Source organism: Lepeophtheirus salmonis, chromosome 1 (assembly GCF_016086655.4).
Source record: "Lepeophtheirus salmonis chromosome 1, UVic_Lsal_1.4, whole genome shotgun sequence".
Taxonomy (NCBI): domain Eukaryota; kingdom Metazoa; phylum Arthropoda; class Copepoda; order Siphonostomatoida; family Caligidae; genus Lepeophtheirus; species Lepeophtheirus salmonis.
The window spans coordinates 12,002,630-12,023,765 of NC_052131.2; the positions used below are offsets into that span (position 1 = coordinate 12,002,630).

Below are 21,136 nucleotides of genomic sequence, written 5' to 3' on the forward strand. Positions count from 1 at the left end.
TAATTTATTTACTTGAACTCAATCAGTGCATAGGATCGATTTACGATCCGAGGATTACATGTGAATATCAAACAAGAATACTCGCGTACTTCTACAAAATATGATAGTCACACTTAGGTCTCAATAAACTGCAACTAAACGTTTGACTCCATCTAATTGTTAAACGAATTGTCATTTGACTGGAGTTCTTACAAATACAACTCTGGTATATAGACATTAGATTGAGTCGAAATTTAAAATTTTAGAAATCAATTAGGATATTTGTTAAACAATGAAAAGCTCCTTCCTCCCAAATTTTCAGGAAAATTTAAAGTTTTTTAGAAGTTTTCCAATCCCGTTGAAACTGTATTAATGAATATTCTATAAATATTTTCGCCTATTATTACGAATATACACATTTGGGAACCTCTGAAAGCCATATTTTCCTACTCATATTTGACAAAAAGATTTAATACCAATAAACAACTAATCCTGATATCCCGTTTTCAAGATTTAAAAACAAAGAAAGATGAAAGCCCTGCAAAATGACGCACCGTAATAGAAACTCTTGATGAAATTGATGTATTTTGGCTTATCATTTAATTATATTACATTATGAGGTTGAATATTTTTGTGATTTTTTTAAGAGACATAGACATTTCAATAACAATTATATATATATATGTAGAAAAACACGAAGCCAGCTACTTGGTTTTTTGTATCATTCTTAAAATGAAACAATGCTGGTCTCTTCAGATGAATTAATGGTCTCAAGCAGCCACAGCCATTTCCTCCTATGTAAAAAAAATTAAAAAAAAGATACATTTCAATTAATCAAATTAATGTCAAATTTAATAAATTAGAAAAAATACAAAAACGTTTACACATATTTTTAGCTTCAAATCGTAATTTTTAAAACTGCACTGTAGCGAGAGACTCTAAAATACTTTATTTTATAAAAAATTTCATTCAGGAGGGATGTTCTTACGTGGAAAATTATAAACTGAAAAAATTGGAATAATTTTTTCAACCTATTTATGAGCAATGAAGTTTTGTTCAAAAAAGTATATTATTTTGTAAATGTATTTCAAAAAAAAAAATTCCTTTTTTGACCAGCTTAAGGTGTGTTTTTTTCATTTTTTTGAGAAAAATAGTTATTAAATAAGAAAAGGATTTCAGTTTTAGCAATTATGAAATAAATATCTGAAGGAGTTAAAAGAACTTTATTTACTAGTTATTGTTACGATGAGAGTAAATAATTCGTTAAAAAATATTTTGTATTTCCTTTAGATATTCATTACACGATTGTTTTAATTCAATTGCGTTATTTGTTTGAAATCTATTGAGCCAACAAAAATTGTCCTTTGTTGGTAAAAAAAAAGCCTTATAAAATATTTCTTAATTAGTGCTATGGTTTGTGTGAATGCGTTTGCAAATTATATATTTCACTTTAAATATGCTTGAATATTACGACGCAATGCTTCAAATAGGTCTAACGAGTCTTTTAATAAAGTTTGATTAACATAACACCAAAAATACCTTAGTGGCTCCCTTCTTGTGCTTTCCCTCATCTGCGGCCCAATCACGTCTTTTCTGTAACGTATTTGAAACATGATTAACTCTTACATCTTATTTTTAGCAAAAATTCATTTAAAAAAGTAAATGTTAGAAAGAGGATATAAAAATAAATTTTGCTCTTTGGCATTTCAAATTAAATACTTCGTTTTTCTTTTTGCAAGCAGGAAAGCAGAGCGTTTCATCATGAAAAGGTTACAAAGGGGAATGAAAAGGAAAGCTACAACTGAAGTAGGAACGTTACGGACTACGAAAAAGATTAGATGATGGAGTGATTCAAATTATTTTTCATTATTAAAAACACACGCATATGGCTTTCATTCATTTGAGTGAGGTTGTTCTCAGCGATTGTCATATAAGCGACATTTATTTGAGCGATAATTTGTTTGGTTTGGTTTGTATGATTTGTTTTCAGAAAAAAAATAATATACAGCATACATTACAAGATACTAATCTCATTTACAGACAAACATGTCGTATGAATGAAAAGGTTTACGTTCATAACATTGGCCACAAGATTAATTGTACATCTTTTTTCAGCTCCTACTCTGCAAGAACGCATCAATCGAAGTGTTTGAGCACCATCACACTCGATTATTTATTTAAGTTGATCCTTTCATAGAAACTTTAGTAGTTGAAAAGAATAATTACAAGAGCTTCAGTTGCTCCAGCTCGACTTCTCCCACTTGTTTAATCATACAACTCTAGTGAGAAATTATATCATTCATCTTATAATTTTTATTATATGAATATGTTGCTGAAAGAAGGTCGCCCAAATAAATCAAATGAATGCTGCTAGGATGAAACTCGCTAAAAATTACTTTACTCTAATGAGCAAATACGCACAAATATGTATTTTAAAACGTCACTCATTCATCTGTTACTTTTTTATTATTTGTTTGGAATTAATCGAAACTATTCTTTATTGAGTTTTCTAATTACATCGCTGAACATTAATTCTACTACTAAAAAATTGGGTCTATCTACGAAATACATGCAATAATTAAGTAAAGTCAATAAGGAAAGAAGAAGTTGTTTGTATCAATAAAAAAGTTAAAAAATAATTGAAGAATTACTCACGTCCTATAAATTTTTTCGAGTTAAAAGTAAATAAAAAAATAAAAAATTATACATATTTATTCATCAAAATAAAACAAGTTTTATAAATATAAAAAAAAACTAAAATATATTGTTATTATGGAAGCAATAATAGTAAAAAAAGATAAAAATATTTGGCTTTGATCGTCGTTTAGGTATTTTTGTCGTCTAGATGTCAAATTTGTTAGAAGTATGTAAATATTTTTTCATAAGTCTCTTTTTAGATAGTCAACCTACATATGTGGTGCGTCAACATAAAAACAATCTTGAACAAAAAAGGAGACAATTCCATTTATTTTTTGACTCCATGTGATACATACAGCCCAATATTGCATAGGAATATTTGAGTCTGTTATGGGATTTGTATTCAAATTTGTCGGATGAATTAAGGAATTTTAACTATAGTTTAAAATATTTATTTAATTTAAGAAGCTAATATTGACACCGATATAGCCTTTCAAATAAAATCTGCCAATTTTTTCATTCTTTTATTACGATAATCCATTGCTTCTACATTAAGTGCCATTTGAAGCGTCTCACAAAAATTATTATGAATAATTTGTTGATAAAAATGGACGATAATTTTGTAACAAAAAAATATAAATTTACATAATTCACCCTCAATTTTAAGAAAAATAATTCTTGTCTGATTTTGTGTTGACTGACCTCATTAATTAAATATATTTTTATGACCACGATTACTTAATTAACTATATAAAATTATTTACGTAAATATTAGTTAGAATTTGTCTGAACCAGACACTAACAAAAATTTATATAAAGAATATAAAAAAACTACCATTTTTATGTAAATGGATTGATGATAAAGCATTTTTACTGACGTCATGTTCTAGAAATATGACGTAATTGTTGAGGCTCCTAGTTATTAAAAACAAAATACCAACTTCCTTAAAAAACTTAATAAAACTTCTTATGTTTTTAAATATGGCAAAAATCTTGACTCTCATATTATCATATATGTCTGCTTATACCTTACACAAAATGATGAAATTCCAGCATGAAAACGTCACACAAAAATGCTCTATAACTCAAATAATAAAACATCAACTGTGTCTAAAAACTGTTGATCATTTTATATATATATTTAGAATGCCTTACGTCATCAGTTACTTCTCATAACTCTTATATATACAATATGAATGTCACTAGATTTCGTGAAATAGAAAGATTGATATATAATTTAACATATTTACCATATGACAAAATTAGAAATTAATTAATTAATTATTGAACATGAATACTTACTCCAGGCTCTCCGTTATCCATAGTAAACTCTTTCTTCTGAACAACTTTGAGTTGATTTCTAAAGTTGAACTCGGCTGCCTTCTTCTGAAGTTTAGCAAATTTATTCTCATACTTGGAAACTTTTTTCAAAGTGGGTTTGATGCTATATTTATAGATTAAAAAAAGTCAGTTTTTTTAATTATTCATTATTATGTAAACTTACAACTTTCCACGGAGGTCATTAACAGCCATATTAAGCTCATTTATCTGTCAAATAAAGGATAAATATAAGTTAATTTGTATTCATTTACACTGGTTTAGCTATAGTGAGTCAGTACGAAATTATAAAATGATATAAGTATTATTTTGTGTAGAGCTAGATCGTTATAGATTTTTTGGGCTTGTCGATATAAAAATAATCTTGAACAAAATCAAGAGAAGAAGAAATTCTCATTTTTCTAACTTCATATATATACATACAGGCAAATATTTTTCAAAAGCATATTAGAGTCAACTATAGGCTTTTTATTCAAATTTGTGGTAGGTGTTAAGTTACCCAAAAGTCTTAAGTATAAGCTATAATCTTGTTTGATTTCAGATACATGTACTAACCCGGTTATGGTTTTTTGAAATAAGATCTACCCATTTCTCATTATTTTATCACGATAATCAATTTTAATTAGTTTAATCATAGTTTTCAGCTCATCCAAAGGGCTAATAAGAATAATTTGCTAGCAGAAATAGAATATGATTGGTCGAAGAATTTAAATGTAATTCGCACTCCGTTTTGTGAAAAATCATTCTAGCTTACTTTTGTGTTAACGGGGCACAAATCTAGTCATTTCTACATTTCATGGAAAAGCTTGTTTTGTTGTTGTTTTTTTAAATAAAAGAAAATGTATTCTTAAGCCTGCCCACACAGTTACTTGACAGTTAAATATTATTTATTAGTTTTAAATGAATGAAAAATAAACTGTCGTATTTAAAAAATATATAAATTTGTCTTGGCATATTTTTGAAATTATTTTCTTGAGGGTCTTTGAATAAAAATATGCATTGCTGTGTTTGTTGTTTGTGTCTTTTATAATGAAGAAATCATATGTAAATATATTCAAATCTCATTTGCTTCAATGTATGGATATACATCGGAATATTACGTGGTAGACTGTGAACCGTTGCAATACTAACTTTTTTTTTTCATTATTTCTTACAACTTATATCATTTAAACTATTGATTGTTTGACTATCAGTGATATAATTTCATCATAATTCATCACTTAAACAATGGAAAGAAAATTGAGAAATTACACAGCTCAGTAAAAAATGGCACAGTTGCAACTAAAGACAATTAGTTAGCATTGTTTATTGTTCTTTATTATTTTTGTATAATTACACTTCACATTAAGCAAATTTTTAGTAGGGTACTAAAAAGTTTTTTAATGGTGAATTTATCTGACCTAAAATATTGATTCTGTAGTTTTATTACATATTAACCTTCCAAAATATATTGAAATTAAGTCATTTAAAATCATAAAAAGTATAGTTATTTATTTTTCAAAAAATATTATTTAGTCCATTTTTACTCTCAAACTCATAAATAATATTTTTTATCTGTTGCAACGTTTGAAAAATTACTTTCAAATGTAAAGGTCTAACTATTGACTGTTATAATCTTTACTGAAGTTCAAACATAAGCAGGTATATGTAAGTTTGGTGTGTTCAAATTTAGTGGGTCTAAATCCGACCAATTCGGACTAATTGAGCCAAAAACAATAAGTAATACAAATGTCCCAAGCCTTCTGTCCTATCTCTATTTACTAGTGCTGAATGGGATCCAGTCGTGATCTTTAAATAATATCGATTATAAAAATTGCAGTTGGCTTTGCGGCTGTGATTTTTTACAGATGTGTATGTGCTATAAGCCAAAGCTATAACCTGCAGCTATAGAGTATCTGATGATTATTCCTTTTAAATTACATAACAGAGAACTAATGTTTAAAATAGTCTTATTTATTAGTTGAATGGTAATAATAGAGTTATCCATGGAATTCTATACTCATGGAATATTCACGTATGGTACATGAAGATAATATAAAAGTAGTCATTTTTTAAGAAAAATAAAATGATGAGTAAACCTTATTTTTGCTCCATCCATCATGAAGAAAAAAAATTATTATACTGATTTATTTAAATCATTAATAAAGAGGATTTTTGTACTTTTTACAAATCTATATAATTATTACTTACAGCCGTAGTGATCATTTTAAATTACCATATAAAATATTTTTTGATTTACATGGATTTAAAGCGCCTCAGAACCGCCAAGACAACTACTTTTTTCATGGTGATTTTCAGTAATAGCTATTACAAATTTTTTATGTTAAAAAGTTAATTTTGATTTTCATATTTTTTAATATAAATCTTTAATAAATAAAAAAAAGGTGTAATGTATTCAATGGGTAAGAGGTCTATATATACAAGTTAAATGTAAATATTGAATAAAACCACCGTATCCAATTTAATTCAATTTGATAAATGTGTAATTATGGCCCTTTAGAAACCACGAATAATGTTACTAATGAATGATCAATGGGAATTCTGTTCATTTATTCTCTATTAGTATCCAGGAAGAAAGAGCATCTGTAAAGTATCTAACATATAGTACAATTATTTATCTTAATTTATTTTACACTATAGAGTTCCTCAGGTAGATTTACACATTAGAGTAGGGTTTTTTTTCAACTTTTTTAAAATTTTAGCTATTGCTCGTTAAGTTGTCATGGTGTAAAAAAACCTACACAAAATTTTATTTTTCTAAAATGTCCTCTTTAGGGCACACATATCGATCAAAGTTTTAAGGAGGATATTTAACTTATATATTAAAAAAGTAAAGTTTGAATTTTTAAAGTTTGTATCAAATATCTTAGAACTATGTGAACACGTCATATAAGAAATAAACATGTAGTAATGAGCGTGTGTACATAAAGCTCAGTGTGTCATATGAATAAAAAATGGGATTTTATATTTTCATTATTAGAGCAAAGTTTGTATATCTGTTTGTCGACGCTATATAACTCAGTGCAGTGTGTAACTTAGTCAATAACGATTAAAATAAAACATAAATCGTGTTGACACCTCATTTTTAAATGTGCCGACAAATATCATAGTAACTAAATAGGTCAAGTACTCACCCAGTAATTTGTGAGTACTTGACCTATGAAAGAAAATGTAGTAACGAGCACGTGTAGCTCAGACTCATAGCGTTGTATAAAAAAAAAAGAGGGGAGTACAAATCTTAGTTATTAAAGAAAAAGTGTACATTTTTTTGTCGACGCCTAATAACTCTGAGCAATTTGAGTACTTTTGCTAGTTTAGTCAATGAAAACATAATTACATTTTTTTAACGGAGGGAAATTTTGAGAATATATTATAATCTTGCCGATATGAAAATACGAAAAGAAAGGTGTGCGTTATACAACAACTTCCTTGTTATTCTTCATTTTTACTCCATTGGTTGAATATAATAAAAAATACAAAATTATTTTTTATTGTTTAGAAAAATGTACATCAAGAGTTTATTATGCCACATAATGAATTAGATTTATATTTTATTTTATTCATTAAATTACATATTTATGTAGTTTTTTTAAAGTTTTATCAATCCAACACGCTGAGTTATGGAAAGAAAATAACGCGAAAAGTGTATCAGTAGTACTTTTATATACGAGTTAAATTTGTTCCTTGACGGAGCCTGTAAGTTCAAGGAGTTTATCACATAAGAAATTAATTTCAAAAAATTACGCTCGAAGTAGTTATCGCATCCCATAATTTATTATTGATTAGCTTGTCTCTTTAAACTACCTTGTATGTCATTACAATTCTTGGTTCAGAATCCAGCTCGTATCTCAAAAGACTCATGTACTGAGACACTCGTATCTCAAGATATTATTGTATAAAAATACATTAAGTTTTGTGAGCAATACTCAGTTCTTATTTAAAGCTACATAATATGCTAGCCCATTTATGGGAATATTTAAATATTTTAATGAGGTTTTTATATGTGACAATAAAGGGTTTTTACTCAAGCAGAGGGATATTTATAGGTATTTTCTGGGGTTTTATGAATAATACTTGTACTAAGACAAGCGTGAAGAATATGAGTCCATAATATCTATATATGAACAACTCTATCCTTATATGACAATATTTATATTGGAACAACTATAATTATTAATACATGAAAAAAAAAATCGAAATCTATTTTTGTTGAGAACATTTGGTACAATGATTTAGCTTATTTTAAATACAAATAGGTCCTTTGAAATATAAAGTAATTGATGAAAAAGTTCATTTTTTTGAAATTTATGTTATAAAATACCGATTTTCTTGAAGATCCCGAGAAAACCCCTCTAATATATAAAAATAATTATCTAAGCAAATCACTTACTCTGTAGTCTTTAAACTCAACTTCCTTTTCCATATCATATTTGTCATTTTCAATTTCAGCAATGCGTCCATGATACTGCTTACATATTGCTCGTATTTGGTCTGTAAAACGATTCATAGACTTAACAAATATCTTTATATAATTTATTTTACTTTATTTTACCTTCACTTAGTCCTTCCAATGATTTAGCTGTGCCACACCTTTGATCAATAACGCGCCGTCTCTCAGCTGCTTTGCGCTCTTGTTCCTTTTTTAGTTCTTCCGCTGCATTTTTTCTCAAAAGGAGCTATGGATAATAATAACAAAAAATATATCACCACCAAAATTCTCAAAAATCCCGCTTAATTACCCTCAATTTCTTTTTTCTCTCTGGGGTCATGAAACCTGACTTTCCTTTTCGACTCGTGGCTTGGGCTTCAAGTCGAGCTCTAACCTCTGCTTTTTTCTTGTCCATTTCGGTTTGTCTATCCTCACCCATTTTTACTATTGAAAAAATTAGCGCCTTTTAATATAAAAGTAATCGAAACGAGTACAATTTATAAATTATTGTATGCAACTAATTTATTATATAGTTGATTTTTTTTACTTAAATTGAGATGAACTTAGATCAAAAATATTTGTTTAACGTATTTAAACTTTAGAGAAATCAAGTAATATATATTGATAAAGCAAAGTATGTCTTTTTGTCTATTTTTATGTGGAGAACTCATTTTTGAGTGTACACTTATATATCTTTTAATTTCGTGAACATAAAAAATGTAGCAACGAGTATGTGTGACACTCAGGGCCTGATATATATATCTTATGGTTTTTTCAAATAGTAAAAACTGTTTGTATATCCTAATTCAAAGTAGAAGTACCAAATATTGTTTAAAAAGAAGTACTTAAGTATCTGTGTTTGCGATTTTTGAATAGTTGAATCGACTTTTATTTTAAATATAATTTGAACTTTTATCCAAGCAATTTTAATTTTTAAATAAATTTTAAAATTAAAATTTGTGAATAATTATTTATAGATATAAAAAAAAAGTATTTTTTTTTTCAAATTGACCATAAAATGAATATGTGTATAAAAGGCAATTAAAAACTTAACGTCATATTTTTTTTTAAACTCCGAGTAAGAGGGAAAGGGGGGGTACACATGCTAATATTTTATAAATGAACCTTCATCTCTTTTCTTTTCTTTTCCTTATTTTGACCAACTAAGGCCAAATTTTTTTCAATTGTTGAAAAGTGATAAAATGATAGATGGGGATGAATTTAAAAATCGTTTAAGAATATGATAATGAATTACACGAACCTTAATTATTAATTAAAGGTAATACAGAAAATATGTAGATCAACCCCAAAAAAAAAATCCTTAACAACCGATTTTTATAATTCAGTTCCTTTTATCATTTCATAACTACTAGAGTAGGTTTGCCCAGCGTTGCTGCAACATTAAAATAATTGAAATTAATTCTGAATCGAAGAATGATTCTTGTTGTGTGTTATTTGGTATTTTTGCACACTTTTTTAAAGGAGATTATATGGTTAAGAGAAAAAAAAAAAAGTTGAACTGTCCTTCGCTTAACTTGCATATCATTGTCAAAAATGTTTCGTCTTATTCTCTTTGATTTCTGGACACACTCACACACACAGACATTTGCATATTATGGCGCATTATAAAAGTCAAATACCCACAGTGATATTATTTGACAATACTGTTTATTTTTTAAATCTGCCTTTGAAGCCAAAAAACAGATACTTAAGGAAATTTGGAACATATATTTCTATCTTAACTTTCTAAAATATGTATTAAAGATGATCACTATAAGCGAATCATAAAAAGTTATAATTATTATTTTTTTGCTTTATAAAATGACTACAGAACATAACTCTATTAATAGGCCATACAAATGTCTAGGAAAATATTTTTATGCAGAAGAAATAATAACACTTTAATTAAATCTATATTGACAAAATAAAGAATTTTTCCTTTTTTTCAAAATTTGAACAAGATGTGCGACCTAAAAATGAAATTGTAGTAAAATGAAATTTTGCATAGGTATTTTTCTTACCCCACAAAACTGTTCCCCACTAGCTGTAACTGCAATTCTAAAAAAGTTTAAAAACAAACCACCCTAATATTGCATTTAATATTTGCCTTGAGAAAAAAAGCTTTGCACGGAAACGAAGAAATTTATTTTAACAGTTTAAAAATTGACTTTCTTTTCTGTATTGCTTGTACGAGAAATGACATGACCTAACTAAAACATGCAGGCACTTACTTTTTGATGTTGTTTTTCCCCTGATTAAAAACTAAAGAAGTAAATGACACAAAAATTGAGAGACGTAGCTTCTTCTTCAATCCTGATGTGGAGTGAGAAATTAAATTAAATACAGATTTTCTTTTTAATTTTTTCTCTTGAAATCCAGCCAAGAAAAGTTATTTATAGTGTTATGTACATTGCTTGTATATATCAGCACGTATATACATATAGCCTGGGGGAATTGCTTAAGCAAAAGGGCAAATTACACATACCTTCAAAAATAAAGGAAGAAAAAGGACATGAATAAAGCTAAGTTTTTTTCCAAAAAAAAAAAACTCTACTAAAACTCTAGAACGAAATATTATCCTATTGATTTTAAGCTAAAAAATTGTCTCTAGCTACTCCTTGATTCGCTTTCTTCATATTTGTCTGCCTTATGTCTACATTTTTTTCCCAATGAATTGACATGACCTATAAATTCTTTAAATTTTTACAAGTGTCATGTATGTCAAATATGTATACCTATTAGGGTGGGCCATATTTTTTGAAATTTTGGAGATTTTGGATCTTTAAAGTCACAAAATATCATGTACAAATTTTGAGCTGTTTTTCTGCTACATTTGAATACTTATTAGTTGTTTTGAATGATATACCGATTCTTAATAATGGCACTGGAGTATCGATGTGTTTAAAACGCTACTAAACAAAAATAATATTAGAACCAGTTCTATCAACATAATTATGTAACATAAAAAAATTAATGCAACGTAACCGCCCAAAACTTTAGAGGTAAAAAATTGTACTTTTTAAAATAAAGCAAGAATATTAATCAAATTGGCGTTGTTTATATTGTTTTCCAATTTCTGAGTAATGTGAATTGTGGTTAATACAATTTTTGTTTTATATTTATATAGAAATACCGATACTAAGCAGTACAAAAACGTTAATATTGAAACAATAATAGTTACTAGGGTTGTCACAATATCTGTATTGTATCATGATTAGAAATGGGATTTTTGTCAAGGAGTGAAGAGAAGACGGAAGAGATACATATAGCTCTACTGAGTTAAGACCCTTGTTAATAATAGCAACCTGTTAAACGATTGGGGGGCGTGAAAATGAATTACTACTTTAGAGTGCAGAATAAATATTATATTTATGTTCATAAATATTTATTTTATTAATTTACATCAAAGATAGAGAAGAATTCTGACTTCAAAGGGAAAAGTTAACACGGCGACGACCTATTAAATAATGAACAAAAAATAATCAAGAGCATACGCAAATCCCATTTTTCCTTTTCTAATCGCAAAAAGGAGTTTTTTTTTCTTTACACGGATTCCTTCTTAAATCATGATATGACACTATGGCCTGAGTGTTATGTATCGATATATCATGATAAGAATCGTTCAATACAAATTGTCTTTATGATATAGAAGTACCAAATTTCCATGTTCAAGTTAATAAGAGTAGTTAGTTTTTTCCGAAATGAGGGTAGTATGAAAAGTTTCTCACCTTAACGTGTAGATGGCAGCACTCGTAAATAAAAAGCTACTCACATATATTTTTAGACTCCAAATGCTCTAATTTTCCCTTTTCTAATAATAAACTTATACAATATAGGAATAGAAAAGTGAAATTAAACACATTTGATTGTGTAGGCAAACGATTGTACAACTTACAAACTATAATAACTCGTACAAGAAAATTATACAATTTTATTCTCGTACACTTAAAAATCCGCACATTTTCACCTTATAATTAGAGAAGGGAAATGAAACGGACCTTCTACATTTAAAGGACTCCTGCTAAACTCCCCTTGCATAAAGTTCAGAAAAAAGGTAAACAAGGTCAAAGTAATCAAAAATCAGACTTTTCGGTTTACCTAAGTAAAAAATATACAAACATCCAAATTTTAGTATATATTAGTCAATTGGTTGACTGTTAACAAACAAACAAATTGACTAAAAGCTAGTATTCAGTTAACTTTAATATTTGTTCACACAAATTTTCATAACTTTAATGCCATTCAAAAGGATTCAAAATTTGACAATGATATTTTAGATAAAAATCTACATTTTCAAAAGGAAAACTTAAAATTTTGGTCAACATACCTCCTTGATTTTGTTGAAATATTCATTTAAATATTCCAAATATAACTGATGTGTTGTTATTAATTTATTTTCCGACCATTGGAGTTAATGTCTTAAGACTCAAAGATTCATAAATAATTTTATCATTCAGAAAATTTTACTTTGTAGCATCAAAACCTGTTTTTGTTTAACTATTAATATAATATTCATTTCATAATCCAAGATTTTGAGACAAAAAGAATCATTTTCCGAATATTTGGGTATAAGTTCTCTTTTCTTTTTTTTTCCTTTTTTTTTGTTCATATATATAAAAATGTAATTCTATAACCAGGATTTTTTTAGCTCATTTAGTGGTATTGTTTGTTAGTTATTAAAAGTTTAACGAAAATACCACGAATAGAAGCAACGAAATTTGTATCATATCAATGCATTAGTATAAAATTTGAAAATCTCATCTTTTTTATACAATAAGAAACCATAATTTTGAAAATGGAACTTGAAAGAGAGGAGAAATAGAGTTTCAAAATTTTGAAACAAGAGAAATTCTGACAAACTTCGGTATCAATAAAACGTGTCTCAGTCGTCCTAGAGATCTCAATTTTAATATTTTTATTTTTAAACACTAAAAAATTATCAAATTATGAGAGATAAGTGAAATACTTATGATACATTTGACAAAAAATGTCATAAATAGTTTTTGATAACAATTTATTCATTGACATTTTATTTTTTTTATTTATTAGTAGATTGCAAGCATTCGAGGATGGTCTGAAAAGTTTCAGACCTCAACGTGAAGACGCCAGTTACAGTAAGTTGATGCAAGTGTTTTCGGGAAAATAGACAAAATATAGTATCGAGCTGGCATTAAATATTCTTCAATAAAAGTGTAACCTTTAAATTTAAAGTGTGTTGTGTTAAAATTTGACGTGTTGAAGTCAATCCAACGCGGAGTAATTGAGCCAATAACAAAGTTTTTTACAGAGAACAACGCCGAGTACTACTTTGGACAGGTTACATTTTCAATGTATAATCATAAAATTTATCCATATTGATAGGAGTGTTTAAAGATATCATCTGAAGAATAGCAGGGAGTCTTTAAATGAATTTATGGTGAAAAAAAAGTAGTTTCAACAAATTTTGTCGAATTTTAAAAGGTTCTTAGTACAGTATTGACATCATTACAAGTTCCACTTACACTTTTTCAGTACACTCTAAAGTAAAATCTTTAATTTGGATAAGTTCGCAAATTTGTGGAGGTTATTTTTTATGATATACTTTTCATTAATGATTTATCTAACTAACCTCATTGAGTTGTTTTTTTGTAAAAAACTTATTCTTCTATACTAAAACATTAAGTATATTAATAATTTATGTACGTAAATCATAAAAATAATAAAATTTACTAAAAAAACAAAAAAGGAATACATTTTTATGTACACTTACAATGTAAAACGCAAAAAAAAACATAAATAAACAATATCAATATTTAGAGTTTGGCCCACATTTTTTTTTGTTAAATCAAGCACTTCTCGAAAGCAATGCGTGGATGGGAGAAGTATGTAGAGTTACATAGAGACTATGTTGAAAAATAAAAATAAAATTCAGGGAAAAAAAAATCTTGTATCTTTGTTAGGTCGGAAACTTTACAGAACACCCCCGTAAATAAACATCAGCTTCAATATATAAAAAAAATGTCTTCATTCCAATATAATAATTATCTCCTCCAATTACTTTTTATTACGACTATCAGAACTAATTTTCTCAGGAATAACTTAATTCATAAAATTATTTTTTAGTAGATACTTACACAGGTAATAATGCTTGAAAAGGTAGTATTTAAAAGAATGACAGTTTTTCTGGTTATATCAAGTTATTTCGAGAGTCTGAATAATGTTTATCAAGCTCAGCCTTAGCGTCAACATTATTTTTTTCACCAAAAAAATTAATAACCACCCAAAGTTATTGTTTATCTATTTGGCTTAACAATAAAAAAAGTTACTTCACTCAAAAAGCTATATCTCAAGAACAAATTATTATAAGTTATTAGTGTTGATCGAACTTAAATAAACACTTTTTAAACAATTCTATAAATTGCTATTGAAGTATATATTAATACAGAGTTAGCTGGAATTGCCTCTGTTGGACTCTTTTTTTTTTTTTCTGGAGGAAATGTTGAGAGATACAGTCATATCAGAAGAAAAGTCGACTCTGATGCAGTGATACTTCGAACAAAATTAAAATGAATTATACGTGAATAAATTTAATTAAAATGTTATCTTTTTTATATTATTTTTTAAGATATTTTAATTAAATTGTTTTGCTATAAACATAATGAGCATTCATTTTTTTTTTTTACTATAGTTAGAACTAATTGATTTTGCTGCTGCATTTACATTACTTACGTGAAAATTACTAAAACAAATAACTATTGTAGGAATCTAACAAAACCCACACGTGAGTTATTGTGAACTTATAATACCGGACAATTTTAAACTAATTTGCAAAGACGAAAAATATAAATTATCTTGTTTAATAAACTTGTTCACTTTTTCCCTTTGAGTTCTTTAACCCCATTAATACATAAGAAATATATAGAATCAATTGAATAAAACTAAAATTTAATATAACTTTTTTGAATTAAGGAATAAAAGTGTCCTCTAGGTATTTAAATAAATAACAGTATTATAAAAGAAAATCAATTTTAATAAAAAAATCCTATTATTTCTTTTAAAAATGTTGTAATCCAATAAAGTACGTCTCACATAAAAAGCTCAATCATAGAAATAAATAAATAAAATTGAAATACAGAGGCATAATAATACACAATTTTTAAGCATATTTAAACATAATTATATAACAAATCAGGCGATTTATAAAAATTTATTATAGTTATGATACAATTATTTTGAACGGAAGTTATTATAAGCATAAGTTAGCTCAACCTCGTATCATTTTTATATTTTCTTATTTTTCCTTTTTTTTATCCCCTTACTAGAGATGAAAATTTTGTAAGAGTGCAAAAAGAAGGCGGTAGGTAGACAAATGGTACTCCTGAGTTAAGAACCTTATTAATATCAGCTGCCTGTTAAATGATTTTGGGTTAAGAAAATCAAATACAGTTACATTAAAAATTGCATTATTGTAGGTAAAGTATTTTAATTCATATACAAGTGGTCCCTGATTATCGGGATTTTACGGGAATTTTTAGTACTAAAACCCGTAAAACGGAAAAAATTATTATTCAAGTCATGTATTTAATATTTTTCTTTTAGTATGGTTAATAATGTGAGCCAGACAACACTGGAACTCAATACTGTAAAATTTAAATGATTAGAACATAACAAATATTTATTCAGCATTCATGTTTGTATATTGAGTAATAACCAAAAGTTCTAAGTGTAGGTATCAAATGAAATACAAGACACTCCCCTTAATTATACAATCTTATTATTTAATATATATGCTAGTATGAAGTTACGTACGTATATAGTCTTTTTTGGTCTTCAGGGCCGTGGTGGCCTTTAAATATCAATTTTTAGCACTTCACTTGAGGGCCATGGTATATTTTGGATAATTAGATGGGTTCTTTGCTGCTCAGGGAAGCGGTGATGGAAAAATTTAACTTGTCTCAGTGACCAGCAGCCCACAATCCGTGGGCGGGGTGTATTTTACCATATTAGAAGAGGTTATTGGTGCTAAGAAATGCAGCAACAGGACAGTTTAAACTGCCTGAGGTCCAGTACTTCACCAGCACAAATTGAGAGCCGGTGTTTATTTTTGGATATTAAGAAGGTTTCTTGATGCTCAAGGAAGTTGTGGTGAGATATTTAACTTGACTGGTACCCAACAGTTCAGCTGCACAACCCGTGGGCGGGGATTTACTAAACGGGTTCCTAGAAAAACAGCAGCGGTAGGACTTAAAGTTTATTTTGGCCTACACTTCACCTGTACAACCTGACGGACGGGGGGTGTATTTTGGATATTAGAAAAGTTCTTTTAATGCTCAGAGAAGCAGTTGTAGAAGAATATAACCTACTTTAGGGACCCATAGCCTACTCCAGTGGGTGGGGTGTATTCTAGCATATTAGAAGGGTTCTTGGTGGTTAGAAATACGGCGGTGTTGCAGTTGAACTTTATTTTGGTTCAGTACTTCATTTGTACAACTTGAGAGCTGGTATGTATTTTGGGATATGATGAGGGTTTCCTTATACTATGTTTTTTTTTTTAAATGTAGCTATGTTAACAAAAAATCAAAACAGCATTTTTTGTATTTTTTATATAATATCAATTATGTAATTTTAGCTGTATAATGCAATGATAACAAAAATATTTACAAAAAAAAGTAATTGCAATTTTTCGTCGGAAAAAATTTAAAAAAATTCTTGTAAACCTCACCCTTTGTTTATGAGCAACTTGTGTATGTTTAATCTAGTTGAACACTTGTTGGCGCTGCAAATTTGAAAATGACGTCAGAAATCATAATAAACATGACGCATACTTATTATGAATAATAATAAATAAACTTAATGAAAACATAAAAATTTTAGAAATCTATATAAATATATTAATTATGTAGTTTAATCATTATTAATTCAGTAATAATCTCTATTTACAAGAAGTAAATACTAATTAATTGCATTAATATTAAATATTTATATGAATTCTTGCAAATTTTACACTTTTTTTTATGATGTCTTCTCTAAGTGATGTATCCATCTTTTCTAAATAATGTATAGTACCATTCTTTGAAACTCTTAATCGACATAATATATAGTCTATAGTAGCACTTAAAAATTAATTTTTTATTCCTGAAAACATACCAATCAGTTCTTTAGCGTCCATGTTGTGGCACATTGCCGACGTAATTTCTTCCTTCAATCTTTCAAATAAGTTATCAAAGTCTAATTAAAAATATTTTCTCTCTAAAAAAACTATTGTGAAAGAAATGCAAGCTTTCATCATATCATTGAAGGAAGAATTAATTTTAATTCTTTGAAGTTTACGAAAAGTGCTCTCCATAACTAATGGTTCTCAAAAGAAATCATTATTTAATTTAGAAATAGATGTAGGATCTAATAAACTCTTTTTTAATCGTTCGACAACTTCTTTAACTATTTGAATCATATCAAGATAGTTCAATTGGCTATCATATGAGTTGTAAAATTTCTTCATTCATTTCCCCGTCAGAAGTTTGTCCAGCACAGCTAGAACATGAATTTGGGTTGAATAAGTAGGATTATTAAAATCTTCATAAATGGAATGTTCCAGTCTTTCGGACTTTACCCCATATTTTGACACTAAAATTTCCAAGTCTGTGTTTTTCTTTTGGAGTGAAGAAAGTGAGACAAATATTTCATTGAATGTTTTAGGTGCACTTTGGGAAAGAGACGCTTGGGTTTCATTTAACTCGAAGGTATTTTGAGTTCTTTTGGAGGCACTTTGAGAAAGAGAGGTCTGAGGGTCATTTAAGTTCGAGGTATATGGAGAAGGATTTATAGGCTCAAAAGCGTTAGGCGACCAAAGGAACAGTTTATTGTATTCGTCTGAAAATCTCATATTTGAATTTTTTATACAAGATTTCATTGCATTATGGTTTTCAGATGTTACATAGACATAAAGAATGTGTCCATTTCAAAGATCCTGGCTTGACCCTGGAAATGAGTTGAAATGCTGACAAATAAACGTTTTAGGAATTTCAGTCTTTGTTATAGCACTTTCATGCATTTGCCTCTTCTTAGAAGGAGACATGGTTCAATTATATCACACCCTTTGTAATAAACGGAAAAAATCAAATTAATTCAACTTAAATAATTATGGCCGTAGTTAGCGGACGACCTGAAGGTCAATAACTAGTATAATGTATGATAAAATTTGGACAGATAATGTATAAAACCCTACAACTTGTGGAACATGTATTCATAAAATCTTTCAAGTTAACTGGAGAGAATCTGGAGTCGAAATATAAAAACTATCTGTGACAAGAATTTGAAGGCACTACCTTAAATGACGAAATAATATATTCATATTTCAAGGAATTGAATATTCTTTTAAGCAGTGATGTTGCTGGGATGTTTTTGTAAACGTTAAACTCAATACATATAATACCCTTTTGCGAAATTTTACCAAAAATACAATATTCAAATCAAATAATGTTTAATTATTCAATAAGCAAACATTCGTTTAAGAACCGGTTTGAAAATGAATCATATGGTAGAGCTAAATAATTCCCCTGTGGAAAAATTATCGGTGGCGCCCTCTACTTTATTAACATACCTAGTAAATGATTTAATCGTGAAATGCAGTAATCAATGAAAGGATGCTGTTTTGAGGAAGTTCCACGCAATTTGGAATCGTTGCGTTCCGCTCTTCTGATGACACAAGTCAACAAAAAATTGAAGTCCTTATTCAATTCTTGCAGTACTAGGTACATCCTCTGATTACAAATCTGTTGATATGAGCTAAAAATAATTTGATTTTATTCCAACTTTTTTTTAGCACCAAATTTTACTACGGGACTAGATCAAGTCGAACAACAACCGGAACGGCATAGCTCAGTGTATAATGCGCTGGAGTTAAATTATTGACAATAATTTATATAGACATTAAGGAAACTAAACGATTTTTGGGTGGATAATATATTTTTCGAACAATATATTTTGTCTTACATAATTTTAATATAATAAAAATTTATATTTAGTTATTTATATGGTAATTATATATTAATAATATACAAGACGTCCCTTATGCGGATTTCTATTCTAGGGGCTCACACATTACCATTGCGGCATTGCATAATATGTTACTCAACTTCTTACTCACAAGGTATAAGTATTTCGACCAAATTTAAGACTATTTCTCCCTTAGACTTAGATTGTCGCGACAGATTTTTCTTTATCTAAATGGTTTTACGTCCCCCTGTAACGAATGAACATCTACAGCCTCATGCAAAAATTATGATAGTTTGTAATTAATTTACACACATGCTATTTACGATTTGTTATATCCACCTTGTATATTGATATTCGTAACCAAAATTTTATAGTATGACAATTAATATTTAATACTATTTGGATCATACAATAAATTATAGCTAACATAAGGGCATTTTCTTGATAATATTATTATGGTTAAATAGTACAAAGTAAAGCTATATTTTGGTAAAGGAAGGCTTCTATATTAGTAAATTTTCAGATAAGGTGTAATGTTAAAAAAATCATAATTGAGATATCTTATAAGTATGTTCGAAATTACCCATCGGCCATCTAGTATGATTTATGAATAAAAGTTTGTTTATGTCCGAAAGAAAACGGAGGAACCAGATAGTTGAAGTTGTATTTGCGGGCGCGCATGCGCAAACACACAATTCCCACAACCCTAATTATTGTACTGAAATCATTTTGCGTTAGTTAGATACCAGGTCTCTCCTAAAAAAGGAAGTAAACATTTTAGAAGGTTATAAACATAAATTATATTTATACCTAATTGGTATAACTCTATGTGACCAATAGAGAAAAAAACAAAACTTTGGCCTAATTAGCTTGGTCTTAGATAAACTATAATGGCCTACGGCCAGTCTAAGTTTTCCATACCAAACCCCATCACTGTACACATACGAGTCTTATGAAGTATACTTAATATTTAGTTACCAGGGATTCTCTTCTGGGATCCTGTTTTCAGGGAAAATTCCTGGGAAATCCTGTATTAAATTATTTCATAATAAGGTAAATTTAATTAGGTCGGGTAATGTATTTTATAAATATATTAAACCCTAGTTCTATCAAAATTATCTTTATTATTGACAATTTAAGTTTTTGTAGTTGTTAGCTGAATCATATTACTGAATTCTAAAAAGTAGAATCTGCTTGTTCTAAAAAAGACAAACCCACACAAAATTAGTAATAATGATAAAAATAGAGAAAATGGGAATTGAAAATATTTTGGAACCTTCTTTGGATGATTTTTTTAAATGCCATATTTAAAGGGGAAAATGTGATGTTTCATCAAAAAAATGCGTGTCACAAATCAATGAAAACGATAGCCAAATTGCATGGATTATGCTACGAATTGCAAGACACAAAATAAAGTTATTTATTTTTTTAACTTTATCTAAATTGACAGATTGGAACAAACATATGCGACATCTTATCAGTATATAATATAAAAGACATCATGAGGTATTTTCAACAATTTATCTAAATAACATCATTAGAGAATAACATCAATGTATTATAAATTTAATTATTAGTCTATTTAATAAATATCAATTTACAATAACATTGATAAGTAATCATAATTTTCTTAGTAGATGATAATGTATATTTACTATAATGATAATTTATATGACACATTTTAGACAGTATCATATTTGCAAATTAAGCAGAGTAAGAATTTTGTTTTGTCATTTTAAATTAATATGAGTGACTATTAAGGTTATTTTTTGGGCAAAA

The 21,136-nt window shown here is 28.0% G+C and overlaps 1 protein-coding gene across 10 annotated transcripts; it reads right to left on the reverse strand.

Moving 5' to 3' along the window:
• Positions 1 to 545: 545 nt before the first annotated feature.
• Positions 546 to 10,738, reverse strand: wupA (wings up A). 10 transcript variants are annotated; one of them, XM_040711198.2, is made up of 10 exons: positions 10,615 to 10,701; positions 10,405 to 10,433; positions 8,694 to 8,827; positions 8,507 to 8,630; positions 8,345 to 8,445; positions 4,121 to 4,164; positions 3,919 to 4,060; positions 2,635 to 2,637; positions 1,519 to 1,572; positions 546 to 773 (listed from the first exon to the last, which is right to left on the reverse strand). In XM_040711198.2, exons 3-10 carry the CDS (start codon positions 8,820 to 8,822, stop codon positions 750 to 752), a joined length of 621 nt encoding a protein of 206 aa, XP_040567132.1. In that variant the 5' UTR covers positions 8,823 to 8,827; positions 10,405 to 10,433; positions 10,615 to 10,701; the 3' UTR covers positions 546 to 749. The 10 variants fall into 10 exon arrangements, with proteins under 10 accessions (XP_040567132.1, XP_040567120.1, XP_040567125.1 ...); XM_040711186.2 differs by lacking the exon at positions 10,405 to 10,433 and having other exon boundaries at positions 10,615 to 10,738; XM_040711191.2 differs by lacking the exon at positions 10,405 to 10,433 and having other exon boundaries at positions 8,694 to 8,846; positions 10,615 to 10,708.
• Between the last annotated feature and the right edge of the window lie 10,398 nt (positions 10,739 to 21,136).

Bases quoted from the DNA above. Each gene is read 5' to 3' on its own strand.
- wupA (XM_040711186.2), bottom strand. From the start codon at position 8,822: ATGGGTGAGGATAGACAAACCGAAATGGACAAGAAAAAAGCAGAGGTT. The intron at 8,446-8,506 runs GTAAAATAAAGT...ATCGTTTTACAG, and splicing joins ATTGGAAGGACTAAGTGAAG to ACCAAATACGAGCAATATGT. The intron at 4,061-4,120 runs GTAAGTTTACAT...CTATAAATATAG, and splicing joins AATGACCTCCGTGGAAAGTT to CATCAAACCCACTTTGAAAA.